At 47.5% G+C, this 12493-nt stretch overlaps 1 protein-coding gene across 1 annotated transcript; it reads right to left on the bottom strand.

Moving 5' to 3' along the window:
• Nucleotides 1-2432: 2432 nt before the first annotated feature.
• On the bottom strand, nucleotides 2433-10100 carry inf2 (inverted formin 2). The gene is made up of 6 exons (XM_047051500.1): nucleotides 9958-10100; nucleotides 6736-6805; nucleotides 5444-5855; nucleotides 4817-4932; nucleotides 3185-3344; nucleotides 2433-2470 (listed from the first exon to the last, which is right to left on the bottom strand). Exons 2-6 carry the CDS (start codon nucleotides 6787-6789, stop codon nucleotides 2433-2435), a joined length of 780 nt encoding a protein of 259 aa, XP_046907456.1. The 5' UTR covers nucleotides 6790-6805; nucleotides 9958-10100.
• Nucleotides 10101-12493: the final 2393 nt, after the last annotated feature.

Raw genomic sequence — 12493 nt, 5'->3', positions numbered from 1 at the left:
GAGAGGCAGACAGGTGTTTACCTGGGCACAGCCAGAAGTGAGAGGTAGAAACAATCAACGCTGGCCAGCTTGTCTTTCTCTCCCTGGAAGGACTTCAAGTTCTCGATCTACATAGTCAGAAGAGAGATGCTTTGGTAATGGGCTCCTGTGTTCCCTCCACAGGTCTGAGCACAGGGTACTAACCTCGTGCTTCTCTGGCAGCAGTTTGAGAAGCTGCTTCAACACCTCAACGTCAAATCTGGTCCTGTCCCCATTCTGAACCAGAGCCACGAAGTCCTGGTGAGAGCTGGACCCAGCAGAACCAAAATCACCATCATTTGGTTCACAGAAACCTAAACATCCAAAATAACTTCAAATGTATAAGACTTACGTACCACCTGAACTGCTTCAGAAATATGTTCAAATTCATGTTTTTTTTGGCATCGATGAAAGAGATCTGCAGGTGAAAAAACAGCAAGAGTGAAGGGTTAGTTTGTTCCTGCCCGGCTGAGTGTTGGGAACGAGCAGTGTTTCTGCAGCCGTGTGAGAGCGTCTGAAGTGATTGGTCAGCGAGCCGCCCACCTCCTTAGGCTCCCTCTTGGCAGGAGCAGCTGTGCTCTTGTCTTTGTGCTCGGCCACGGGGAGGCAGAACAGCTGCTCGATGCTGCTGTAGTCCGGCTCCCGTGGGGCGTCTGTCTGGGCAGAAGCCCACATGGAGTGACCATCTGGGTGCAGGTGAGGGAGAGGGAGAGAAAGGGAGGGTCAGAGGGTGAGTGCACACGTAAAAGAAAGTGTAAGAGAGAAATAGGGGTAAAGAGAGAGGTAGGGAGAGAGAGAGGTAAGGAGAAAGATGCAAGGAGAGAGATGCAAGGAGAGAGAGAGGTAGGGAGAGAGAACGCAGCCTCGCTCCTCTCACCGGTGACGGATCGGAGCTTCTGCCAGTTGAGCTTCTTCATCCTCAGGGTGGGGCAGGGGCCCGTCTGGGGGGCGAGAGCAGGGGGGCCCACCACACCAGACGAGCCTGGCGGGGGAGGGGGGGGTCCCCCTCCTCCAGGTCCTGGTGGAGGGGGAGGAGCCATCCCTGGTAGGGGGGGAGGAGGAGGGGGTGGGGGGGGTCCTCCCCCTATGTGAAGGGGAAGAGGGGGAGGAGGAGGGGGTGGGGGGGGTCCTCCCCCTATGTGAGGGGGAAGAGGGGGAGGAGGAGGGGGTGGGGGGGGTCCTCCCCCTAGGTGAAGGGGAAGAGGGGGAGGAGGAGGGGGTGGGGGGGGTCCTCCCCCTATGTGAGGGGGAAGAGGGGGAGGAGGAGGGGGTGGGGGGGGTCCTCCCCCTATGTGAGGGGGAAGAGGGGGAGGAGGGGGGGGAGGAGGCACCATCATACAGGATGGCAGAGGGGGTGGAGGTGGGGGGATCTCTCGGCAGGGCGTGGCCTGGGCAGTGGCAGGCACAGCACACGTGACCAGGTCATCACCTGCCAGCTCCGTCTGGACGGCCTTGTCCACCCTCTGGCCCGGCTGGCCGTCCACAACGTGGGAGTCTGGAGCCCGGCTTTTAGAGAACGTCAGCCGCTGCAGGGCCTTCTCACAGGACTGCACCTGAGCTGGAGAACACAACCACACCAACATCTCACAGGACTGCACCTGAGCTGGAGAAGCAGTGGTGGTGGTGGTGGATGATGGGTGTTGTGACTCACCATCCTGGCCCAGCAGGAGGGCTCTGTTCGTCAGGACCTCCAGGGCCTGCCACAGGTCGGACCTGTCTGGGCCCAGCAGCAGCAGAGCCTGCAGGATGGACAGCAGCTGGAGGGAGGCTGGAGAGATGCACACCTGGACACAAGCACGCTGTCTGTAAACTGGAGAACTACTTTTAATCCATTTCACTCAATTCAAACAGGACAACTAACTCCTGTGACGGGTGTAAAATCCACCTTGCAATCAATAGTATTTAGAACACAATGAACACTTGACGTGAAAGCAATCATGCATTCATGATGCCACCAGCCTTGACGTAAGGCATGGATGTGTCCCGTCAGTGCCTACCTTGTTGAAGAGCGTGGCGAACACTTCCTGATGATCGCTCATGTCGATGCCTCCATACAGCCGCATAAGCTCATCTTCATCCTCCGCCATGGCCTCCTCGAACGACTCGCACTGAATGATCAAGTCTTCATCCTCCTGCTCCCTATGCAACACACGCAGATAAGCTTTTAATGGTTAGGTCTACCACCATGTAGTTGTTTAACAGAGGGCAAGGCTTGCCCGGCAAGCTGTACACTCACGTAAACATTCCAAATTATTACATTGTCAAAACAAGCGCGCAACTTTTGTGTTGGTGTAACAACGTTTGGAAAACGCCAACTCATTTCATTAAAAAAGGCCCTATATTTTGTATTAAATACTGAAGGCTACGTTGTCGTTTACGTGCTTAGAACAATGTGCTTAAATGCGTACAAAAACTTACCTTAGTTTGGGAAGCACATCGAGTAACTGCAATCCTAGAAATCAATCAAACACGCCAAATTAATTGTGAAAATGTTTGCAAGGCACGTTTCCAGAATAGCCTACGGTTTTCTATTGAAAATGTAAATCGCTCCTGGACGGTTATGCTTCTATTTTCTACGAATGGACGTACACAAGCTAAAGTAAGTGATTACACTTGTCTGTTCACGCAATCAACCAATCACGACAAAACAGGCATTTAATGGATGTCAGAGCAACCATGCCGTCTCATCACGGGCTGTAAAGGAAATAATTCAGACTGCTTTACACACACAAATATGAAACACATAAAAATTGTGTTTGTTGAAACGTTCACACACTCCTGAAAACTCACATCCACATATGTGAAATGCTCATTGCTCTCACAGATTCATTCAAACTCTCATATATAAAACGCTCAAGAAGCTTTGAGAATGCATTTTTACAGAAACAGGAGCAAAATAGCTAAACAAGCACGAATATTTTTTTATACTGAGTGACCAAACACCAGAGATGGGAAATACTTCTCCTATCCTCTCCTTTCACTTTGTTGAAAGGTTAAAAGGTTAAATTCTGGAAAAGTTTGGAAAGGTTGAATAAAGATTTGCGAAACATTATTTTGAAAAAAGGTTTGCATCATTGATGATTAGGCCTACTTGATAAGGGCCGGGTTTCCCAGATTCGTTAAGAAGCTCTTAACGCTAAGAAAAGCGCGGTGTGGTGAACCCTACCGATAAACTCCTTGCGCATCTTATCCCTTTGACGGAGGTCGTCTGTGCCAAAGATGAGGGCGTTTATAACGCTGAGGAGAGTGACCATGTAGGGGACGTTGTCTGTGGCCTGCAACTCGTTCATGATCACACTGAACCGATACTGCTGGGTCTTCACACCCTATCGGACAAATAAAAACAAATCCCAGGTTATTCCCCAACATAATTTCAGCGGTGACTCAACTGTGATGTATGCAGTACTGCATGTCTACGCTAGGGGCAGAAGTAAAGGAAAGTCGAGATAATGACCTACACAGCATCTGTGATTTTAACACAAAAACGAACAATTACATGTTATTTAAAATACTATTCACACAGCATACAGTTAAAGTCCACGGTAATCATGTTACAGCTTTCCCGTGCCGTTGTAGATTTCTCCTCTGACAGGAGAGCTGGCGCTGGGTAGCTTCATCTGCTCGAACGCTAGCCTAAACAATATTTTATATTCTCGGCTAAAATATGCTATAGAGGGTTTTCACGGACGTCACATTCTGGACAGTAACCCGGATGCGCGGCCATCTTGGAGGCACTCGATGTAAACAACTCAACAGAGTACAATGAAAATAACGCAAATTCTATACTCTTTGGTACAACTCTAGCCATGTCTAAACGACCGAAAAGGCCACCAAAACGTGTCCAAGATCCTAAGACATACAGGGAAGGCCTTGGACCGCAAGAGAACCGTCGGTATGATGGGAAAATTGGATTTATTGGCGCTGCAGATCCTTACCAGTTAGCTCCCTCTTCTTGGATCTGTGACGACCCTGTGATTCTGCCGTCAGTCGGATATCCAGATATTGTGTACTACCTAGTTTCTCGCCGAGCCCATATACAGCGGAAGACCTTAAAGCTTACAAAGGTTTGGAGGCCTATAATCAGATGGTGTGTGGATGGGTGAGGGAGATGCAGTACCAAGTCCTCAACGACCGTTGTGTTGTGAAGGCCAAAGTAAGTAATGCAATAAAGTCTTAAATCAACCTAACCATAACTGACACTCAATCGTGTTTTTCTTTTCATTTCAAAGACCCCCAGTTTGCTATGTAGGCCTACACTGTACACTATCTGAGTTAGTTTCATAAGATAAGATTAGCCTACATGTTATCATTTATTGATAAAAAGTGGTGAGAAACTATTTTGTTATTAGTCTTGGTTGAGCTTTGCCAACCACAAGCGCCTCCTTTCCTCTGACAATCTCTGGCATTCCTTTCCCTGGTTTTTAATAACTTTTGGAAGTCGATAAAAAACCAAATGATTTTCTCGATCTGTCCTATTTGAACAACCTGAAACACGGCAATAATTCACAATTTTCCTCGCCGACGTTCGGGATTTACTTCAGTGCCAGTGCAGTGTTGTGATGGGGAGTGCCTCCAAGATGGCGACTTCCGGTCTGATGACGCGTCCGTGAAAACCCTCTATTAGAAAATCATAACTGGAGTTTTACACTCTCTGACAGCTGAGTAGCTAGCTAGCTAAAAAGGAGGGACAGTGACAACACCAATGTCTTTCTGAAAAATACGGTTTCTGAGGTTTTCAACTCCAAGTGCTCAAAGTCATTGACGCTCAGAAGAAAACGTTATGGACACCCAGCATTACCTTGTAGTGGTCCAGGGCGTCCAGGGCCAACCTGTATCCGTCTGAAGAGAACATACTGAGGGCCGCCAGCAGCTCAAACACCTGCTTCTTCACCATGGTGTTGGAGGTGTCCAGGGCTGGTGAACACGCAGGGACATCATTATTTCTGGTCCTCATGTCTCTCTGAAAGCAAGTCCCTGTCTGTCTCTCTGTACGTCCTCTGCCGTAGGGTCTTTAGGCATCTTTTGGTCACAGTGAATAACATGAACTTTGCACCTTGGTTTAGATAAGTGTATGTGATTTCCTGTACACTTTAACTGAGACTGTTACACCCCCCACCCCCCATTAAGACTCCAAACATTGGAGTTTCAGTCCAAATCAATGACTGTGTAAAGGACTTGTTTGTCATAGAATGTGAGACATTCTATTGTTGATTGCAAACCAGTACCTGAGCAGACTTGTACCATTATCAGTGGTCTATGTTAGCAATGTGCTGCTAAAATGCATTAATGCATTAATCTCATTAAACACCTGGAACACCATCTGAAAATACCACTTCATTATGAAGAGATTACACCTGGTTTCTTTTGGATCACCGTCACTGCATTGTACACCCCTGCACAGGTGTTTGCGCGCCAGCGGACCCACCTTGGGAGAGCTTGCGGATGTAGCCCTCGTTCTCCACGATGAAGTGGATCCCCGCTGAGGAGTTCATGATGGCTCGCACGCAGCACACACAGGTGAGCTGCAGGAGGGCGTCCGCGATGCGAGAGCATCCCCGTCCGGAGAGCCGGTCCAGGGCCTCCAGGAGCAGGTCCAGACCGCTCAGCTCCAGGAACTGGACCATCCAGACCTGGTCGCTGCCCTCCAGACGGCGCTTCAGCCCAGAGTAGTTGACCACGGTGGGCACCTGCAGCAGCCGGATGCACAGCTCCGGGTCTGCACTCTCCAGGTTGGCCTCCGGCTGCGTGTCCGAGTCCTGGGACGAGCCCAGGCTGCCCCGGACCGCTGCCCACTTCTTCTTCCCGTCCAAACGCACCGACATCCTGCTGAAGGCGGGCTGTGGAGGAGACAGGGTCAGTCTGGTGGAGGGGACAGGGTCAGTCTGGTGGAGGAGACAGGGTCAGTCTGGTGGAGAGGACAGGGTAATTCTGGTGGAGAGGACAGGGTCAGTTTGGTGGAGGAGACAGGGTCAGTCTGGTGGAGGAGACAGGGTCAGTCTGGTGGAGGGGACAGGGTCAGTCTGGTGGAGGAGACAGGGTCAGTCTGGTGGAGGAGACAGGGTCAGTCTGGTGGAGGAGACAGGGTCAGTCTGGTGGAGGGGACAGGGTCAGTCTGGTGGAGGGGACAGGGTCAGTCTGGTGGAGGAGACAGTGTCAGTCTGGTGGAGAGGACAGGGTCAGTCTGGTGGAGGAGACAGGGTCAGTCTGGTGGAGGATACACGGTCAGTCTGATGGAGAGGACAGGGTCAGTCTGGTGGAGGAGACAGGGTCAGTCTGGTGGAGGATACACGGTCAGTCTGATGGAGAGGACAGGGTCAGTCTGGTGGAGGGGACAGGGTCAGTCTGGTGGAGCAGACAGGGTCAGTCTGGTGGAGGAGACAGGGTCAGTCTGGTGGAGGAGACAGGGTCAGTCCCCACCTACCCCCAAATCCTTACCCACCTACCCTCACCCCAGAATAACAGGGCCAATCTCAAGGAGAGCAGTACTTACAGAATTACTAACATCAGACATATTACAATCTTTCTGCAACATACAAACCAATTATGTCATGTTCTGCAAGTGGTCAAACATGGGGTATGGGTTTAGATACTGGAATGTTGCATGTGTTTGCATAAAAAAAAATACGTTCAATTAAGAATAGTTAAGCAAGTGTTATCTAGGCCAAAGGATGCAGGCATTTATCAGAAGAGATGCACATTCAGGGCAGCTTTGCTCACTGGGGGATGAGTGAAAGATCCGTCAGCAGTTCTGTCATGACTGCTGCCAAACATCCACACGTAATCCTGCCTGAACAGAAAGAGCCTGCATGTCAGCTAATCAACACAGAGCACAAAGGGAAGCTAATGATAGCATTAGTCTCTATTCTTGTGGGGAACTTTCATCCTGTTGGATAGAGGTTGTTTTCAATACTCCCAGATGTTCCTCAATTCAATGTTCAATTCACACACGCACTGATGTGAAATCTCAATGACGACAACAATTTGGTCCTTTCCTCCCTGGCATAATCACATGTGAACAGACAACAAGGAGAATGTCTGGTCCGAAACTGCAGCTGAGGAGAAATGGCTGTTCCAGTAACGTCTTTATCGTTGAGCACAGCCTGGCATTGACACAAGCGGCCTGTTCTGGCAGAGCAGGGCCTGTCTCCACCACCCTGGCCAAACTCCACCTTCTCAAACCCCAACCAGCAGCCGGCGTAAACATCCGACCCGCCCAGCCACTCACAGAAATAACAACGTAGGCATTCAGACTAAAAAAGGGAAAAACATTTATTGAAAACGCTTCAGGAATTGGAAAGCGAGATGTGGAAGTTCAACACTAACAGCTCTGAGAGGCAGGGAAGCATACAGGAATTTTCTCTCAGAATCCAACTAGTCAACACCACACATGGCTGGAGAATACACATACACATACGCTACATTTCGGTCTGGGAGTTTAGCTGAAATTTTGCTCTTAAATGTCAATTTACATAATGCAAATATAACTCTGAGCCATGAGATACACCTCTATCACAGGAGGAATTCACACAAACAAAAGTCTATTACACCTACAAATTGGATTTCTATTTACTCAACTGGAAGTTAACATCCAGAACATGGGTCCTGTCCACACAGAGCTTTCAAAACACAACCTCCTTCAACAGGACATCTGTCTTCTTCAGCCCCACCAGCCCTGAGTCCTCCTGACTCCTGTTGCCATGAGTGACGGTTGTTGTGGCAGCCAGCAGACAGACAATGCCCTTTCACAATAGGTCTCAGTCCTCTTCAATGAGGTCTTCTCATTGGCTACAGAATGGGAGGATTGTGTTTCTGTTTTCTTGACGGCTTGTGTTTTTGACAATGATTTGAATGACTTTATACCATAAGAATAACATATTTTGAAACTGAACAGACTAACGAAACCTTGTTTTAAACCAGCAAATAATGTAGCCATCATGACTTCCACTTGTCACTGTTGAACCTCCTTGACTTTTGTCCCCATGCCACTTTCACACAACTGACCCAGAATGTCCGACGATACTGGGAGTTTTAGATAAGCAAAGCAGGACTCTTCAGCAAGGATCAGCCGCTGTTTAGAAGGAAATTACTTTTCTGGGACAGGAAACTCCTGACACACAAAACTCCTCTTTTTCGGTTTCATTTCCACAACATGCTGCTAACGCTGTTTCTACCAGCAGCCTGGACCCAGGGTCATTTCCAGAAGAAGGAAACAGGGTTTTTTAGGTGTTTCTGCTGTATACATGCCTTAACTCTGACTGGTAATATCCTGATCTGAAGCACAGAACAAGTCCCACACAGTAACACAGGCTCCTCCACCCAGCCTGCCACCCTCTCAGGGGATGCTGCCTACATACGGCCCATCCCAGCTCCCCGCACAAAGCCTTCTAGAGGATAAAGTATCTTGTCCCACTTGTTACGAGGTGAGGGCAAAGGTACACGCCTGAATCCAGATGTGTGTCAGCTGTACCTGGGTCTGCTTTGTGTTAAGAAGTCTGTCAGTTCTCATCATGCATTCCTACTCTCACAAATGCACTGTTGTGTTAGTAAACTAATAACGCTCATATAACTACACACATAAAGGGGACTCAGTAAGGAAGGGGTGGGTGGGTCCCATGAAGCTAAATCTGCAGTTTTTGGGATGTTAAAACCCCTTTGCTGTCTTCTCTCTGGCATGTTTAACGGGTGTGAACCTGTGAAACTCGCTCCTCAGGTATGTAACAGGCCACCCGCGTCGACGAAGAGCTAGCTTTTCTTTGGCGTAGCTGATAGTGGTGGTCACGCTTGGCAAGTCGGAGGTGGTGCATTCGAGCCCAGCGAGTGGCAAACGACGCCTTGTAGTGACGGAGCGTGGCCACGTCCGTTACATACCGTCACACATGCAGACTCTGCCAGAGAGAGCCGGACAGACACAGAGCCTCTCTGAACATGCAGGACTTGACCAGAGTACACAGCCAGCGAGTTCACTAACTTGCATCGTCAGATTGCCATACCCCGCTCAGAAACATGTGTGCCACAGTGATCTTGTTTATACACCTTACTGAACTGCAGCATCATATGCTTGGACATGTTGGGTCATGCTAGATCACACTCTGTATCTGTCTAATACTGTTAAAGTTAGACTGGATGCTACCAAAAAACCCTGAGTAGTCACACAGTGGAGGTGATCAGGTGGTTGAGATCAGCTGCAACTAGGTTGCATGTTGGTTATTAAACATGCGAGCACATCTCGGTGACACAGTATTCTACATGTGGTACTCATTTCCTGAGCTGGTATCAGCATGGGGTATCTCTCTTGTCTGTGTAGGTTACAGTGCTGCCTGCTACAGCTGTACATCCATAGTAGCCTACCTTTACCCATGTAAAAGTCCTGTGAGAGGCCGGTTGTGTCTGGAAGAATATTCCTGAAGATTCATAAAATATGGACCTGGAGTCCCACCATATGGCCTAGTTATGGTCACAGGGACTGTGAACCCCCGAGTGTTACACAGGACTAAAACCATAAGCAGAAAACAGTTATCTAGTTTGTATTTGTATGTTGTCATTTTTCGTCACAGGTGGGTCACTAGTTACAGATTTTCAATCAAGATCACAAATCATAACTGTCCGTTTACCCAGTGGAGCCCACACGTTTTAATGCTCCAGACTCGATTTGATTGTCATCCACTGTATCCGTGTCGCAAGATCCGATGTTTCTGAAGGACTGTTACGTCTTGGTAATTCAGGGTCTTTAAATAGCAGGATGTCTCTAGGCTACTTGAGCTTGAATTGGTTTAACATTTTCTTACAAGCACGGGTAAAAGGGCACATTTAATAGCAAACTGGACCGACTTACTCAAATTTCCATCCAGTTAAATATACATATAGCCTACCTTTAATTACATACAGTATTAAGTTCTAAATAATTAGAAAATTATCGTTTTTAGTTTGGGCTCATCCTACCTTGTCTTATGCCATAAATAACCACTTAAAGAATCGCGTCCTCTTGTTGTTTTTAGGTCCCTTGCGACATTCGCTATTAGCAGAGCATACAAGATGCTCGTATGGTAAAGCGGGATGGTTTGTGTAATAAGTCCGCTCGTTTACGCGCCTGTGACGATGCTGCAGCCACAGCTGGATAGCCCCTCCCACGGCCCTCCTGGCTGGACGTGAATGTGTGGAATGCGGGGCTGAAAGGACAATATAAAATGCCTCTGGGTTTAGTGCCTGAATGACCAAGCTCAGCGATTTCTCAAGCGAGATTTAGTGATGTGTCAGAAAATTTGACTTTCACTAAAAGTAACAGAAGAACATCAGAGCCATGCGGGAGTCATGTGTGAAATTATTTAGGCTACTCTTGAATAACAGGCTATTACAACAACTTTTTGTCGGGACACTTTTGTCCAAGTGTCTAACAACGTTTTGTGTGGGGCCACATGGGAGATGAAATGTAGCATAGCCTCTTCTCGAAGTTTAAGAAGAGAGGCAATCATTTCATGGAAACATAACATTTGGAAATCCTTACTAGGAATCAAAGGTATGCAAAAGTGTGGACTGGACAAGACATAGGCCAGATATATTCTGTAATACTGACAGTTAAAAGGGTCAGATTGTCACCAGGCAGGGATAGAAAGAGCAGTATCACTATTGTGATATAGTTTCAGGGTCAAGTGAAATCCCATCTTTCTAGATGACACTGGATGGACTGCACAATAGTGGATGCTTAAAGAGATGAGATCAAATAAAAATGTGTAAATCAGAATCAGAAAGGGATTTATTCGCCATGAAAGTTTGCACAGACAAGGAATTCGCTTTGGCAGGAAGGTGCATACAATAAACATATAGGAAATCTTAAATTTAGATATATGGTCTAACTATACTAAGGATACATAAACTAGCAATACTAAGTGGAATACAATTAAAATAAAATACACAATAAAATAAAATATAAGTTGCCAATTTACAGTATAAAATACAATATAAAATACAAATGTTACACGAATTGTGAAGTAGTGCAAATGCAATTGTTTTAAGACACGAAGTCACTAAAGTCAGTGTGAACTCTTGGCCTTGTTGAGGAGGCTAACAGCGGAAGGAAAGAAACTGTTTGTGTGGCGAGAGGTTTTGGTCCTAATGTATGGAGTGGGGGGCTCTGGGCTTGAAGTTGGTGATCTGCCTGAGGCCTCTCCAGACAGAAGCAGAGTCGTTAGCAGAGAATTTATATTCTAGTCTCTGTACAGTCGTTTAGCCTCTCTCACCGCTTTGCTATCCCTGTTCTTTGACTCCTTGAATCTGTCCCTGTCCCCACTCCTAAACGCGGCCTCTTTGTCCAGCCTCAGCCTTCTGAGTTTAGCTGTAAACCAGAGTTTGTCGTTGTTGTAGCTTTAATCAGTATTAAAGTAACTGAAATGAAAACAAGTGTGTCATGGCTTGTCCTTCCATGACAGCAGGAAACGCAGACACCGTCAGTGGCTCATCCTGGGGAAACGCCTGGATGGTCTTCCCTCAAGATACTGACCCTCTTCCTGACATCTAAATGAAACTCTTGGTACTGAACGTTTACTGAGTCATCATGGGCTGGCTTCTTTTCTGTGTCACAAGGTTTTCTTGTAAACTATGTTCCTACTTTTTGTTATGGATCCTAAACTGGATTCAAACTTCCACTTTTCGTCATGACCCAGGATCAAGTCATAAATGAAATTAGAGGGAGGGCTCAAAATGTGCTGGTCAGATCTGTCATCTTTTTAACCTGTGTCTCCCTGTGAAAACCCCCACCTGTGCTAGTCATCAATTATTATGATCTTAAATAAGTTTTAGTGTTTAAAAGTAAGAGTTTGCAAACATGTCTGTTAGTGGCAGACGACAAACAATTACAGGTTCAAAGGGCTTTAAACCGGTTTAATATCCAGTGTCACCAATTCATTTTCAATGAAACCGGGCGTTGACGCTCGTGTAGGGCATTGTGGGAACGTAAGGTGGGGGAGTCAGGTGGCTGAGCGGTGAGGGAGTTGGGCTAGTAATCTGAAGGTTGCCAGTTCGACGTTGTGTCCTTGGGCAAGGCACTTCACCCTACTTGCCTCGGGGAGAATGTCCCTGTACTTACTGTAAGTCGCTCTGGATAAGAGCGTCTGCTAAATGACTAAATGTAAATGTAAGCGAGCGTCAACGCCCGGTTTCATTGAAAATGAATTGGAAGCCGACGCCAACGCGCCGCCCGCTCCGCTGTAGTGGACACGCACCGTAAAGGTCTGATCCTAGAATCGCCCCTGATGCTAGTCCAATAAATCCACAGTTTTAAATTATGCTTCTCTATTTTTGTGAAAAACTTTTAAAAGGATAATTTTATCCCACCCCAAAAAATCAGGTGGCTGGTGGTTTGGCCCCATTACAGTTTACCTGTCATGTGAGGTCAGGATTTGAGCCCTACAGTTTTGCTTCCAAAGGCTCCTCCTACCTGTATCAAGCCATGAATCACTGAAAGGGTCACGGAACAGAGACA

The sequence above is a fragment of the Hypomesus transpacificus genome, chromosome 3, assembly GCF_021917145.1.
Source record: "Hypomesus transpacificus isolate Combined female chromosome 3, fHypTra1, whole genome shotgun sequence".
Taxonomy (NCBI): domain Eukaryota; kingdom Metazoa; phylum Chordata; class Actinopteri; order Osmeriformes; family Osmeridae; genus Hypomesus; species Hypomesus transpacificus.
Note: the sequence above shows the minus strand (reverse complement) of the source record. Positions and strands in the feature narration are given on the sequence as shown.

What these genes read in the sequence shown, in the direction of transcription:
- inf2 (XM_047051500.1), bottom strand. Translation starts at nt 6,789, where the DNA reads ATGTTTGGCAGCAGTCATGACAGAACTGCTGACGGATCTTTCACTCAT. An exon ending in GATCTTTCACTCATCCCCCA is followed by an intron (nt 5,856 to 6,735) that starts GTGAGCAAAGCT and finishes TCTCCTCCACAG; the next exon opens with CCCGCCTTCAGCAGGATGTC. An exon ending in CATCCGCAAGCTCTCCCAAG is followed by an intron (nt 4,933 to 5,443) that starts GTGGGTCCGCTG and finishes CGTGTTCACCAG; the next exon opens with CCCTGGACACCTCCAACACC.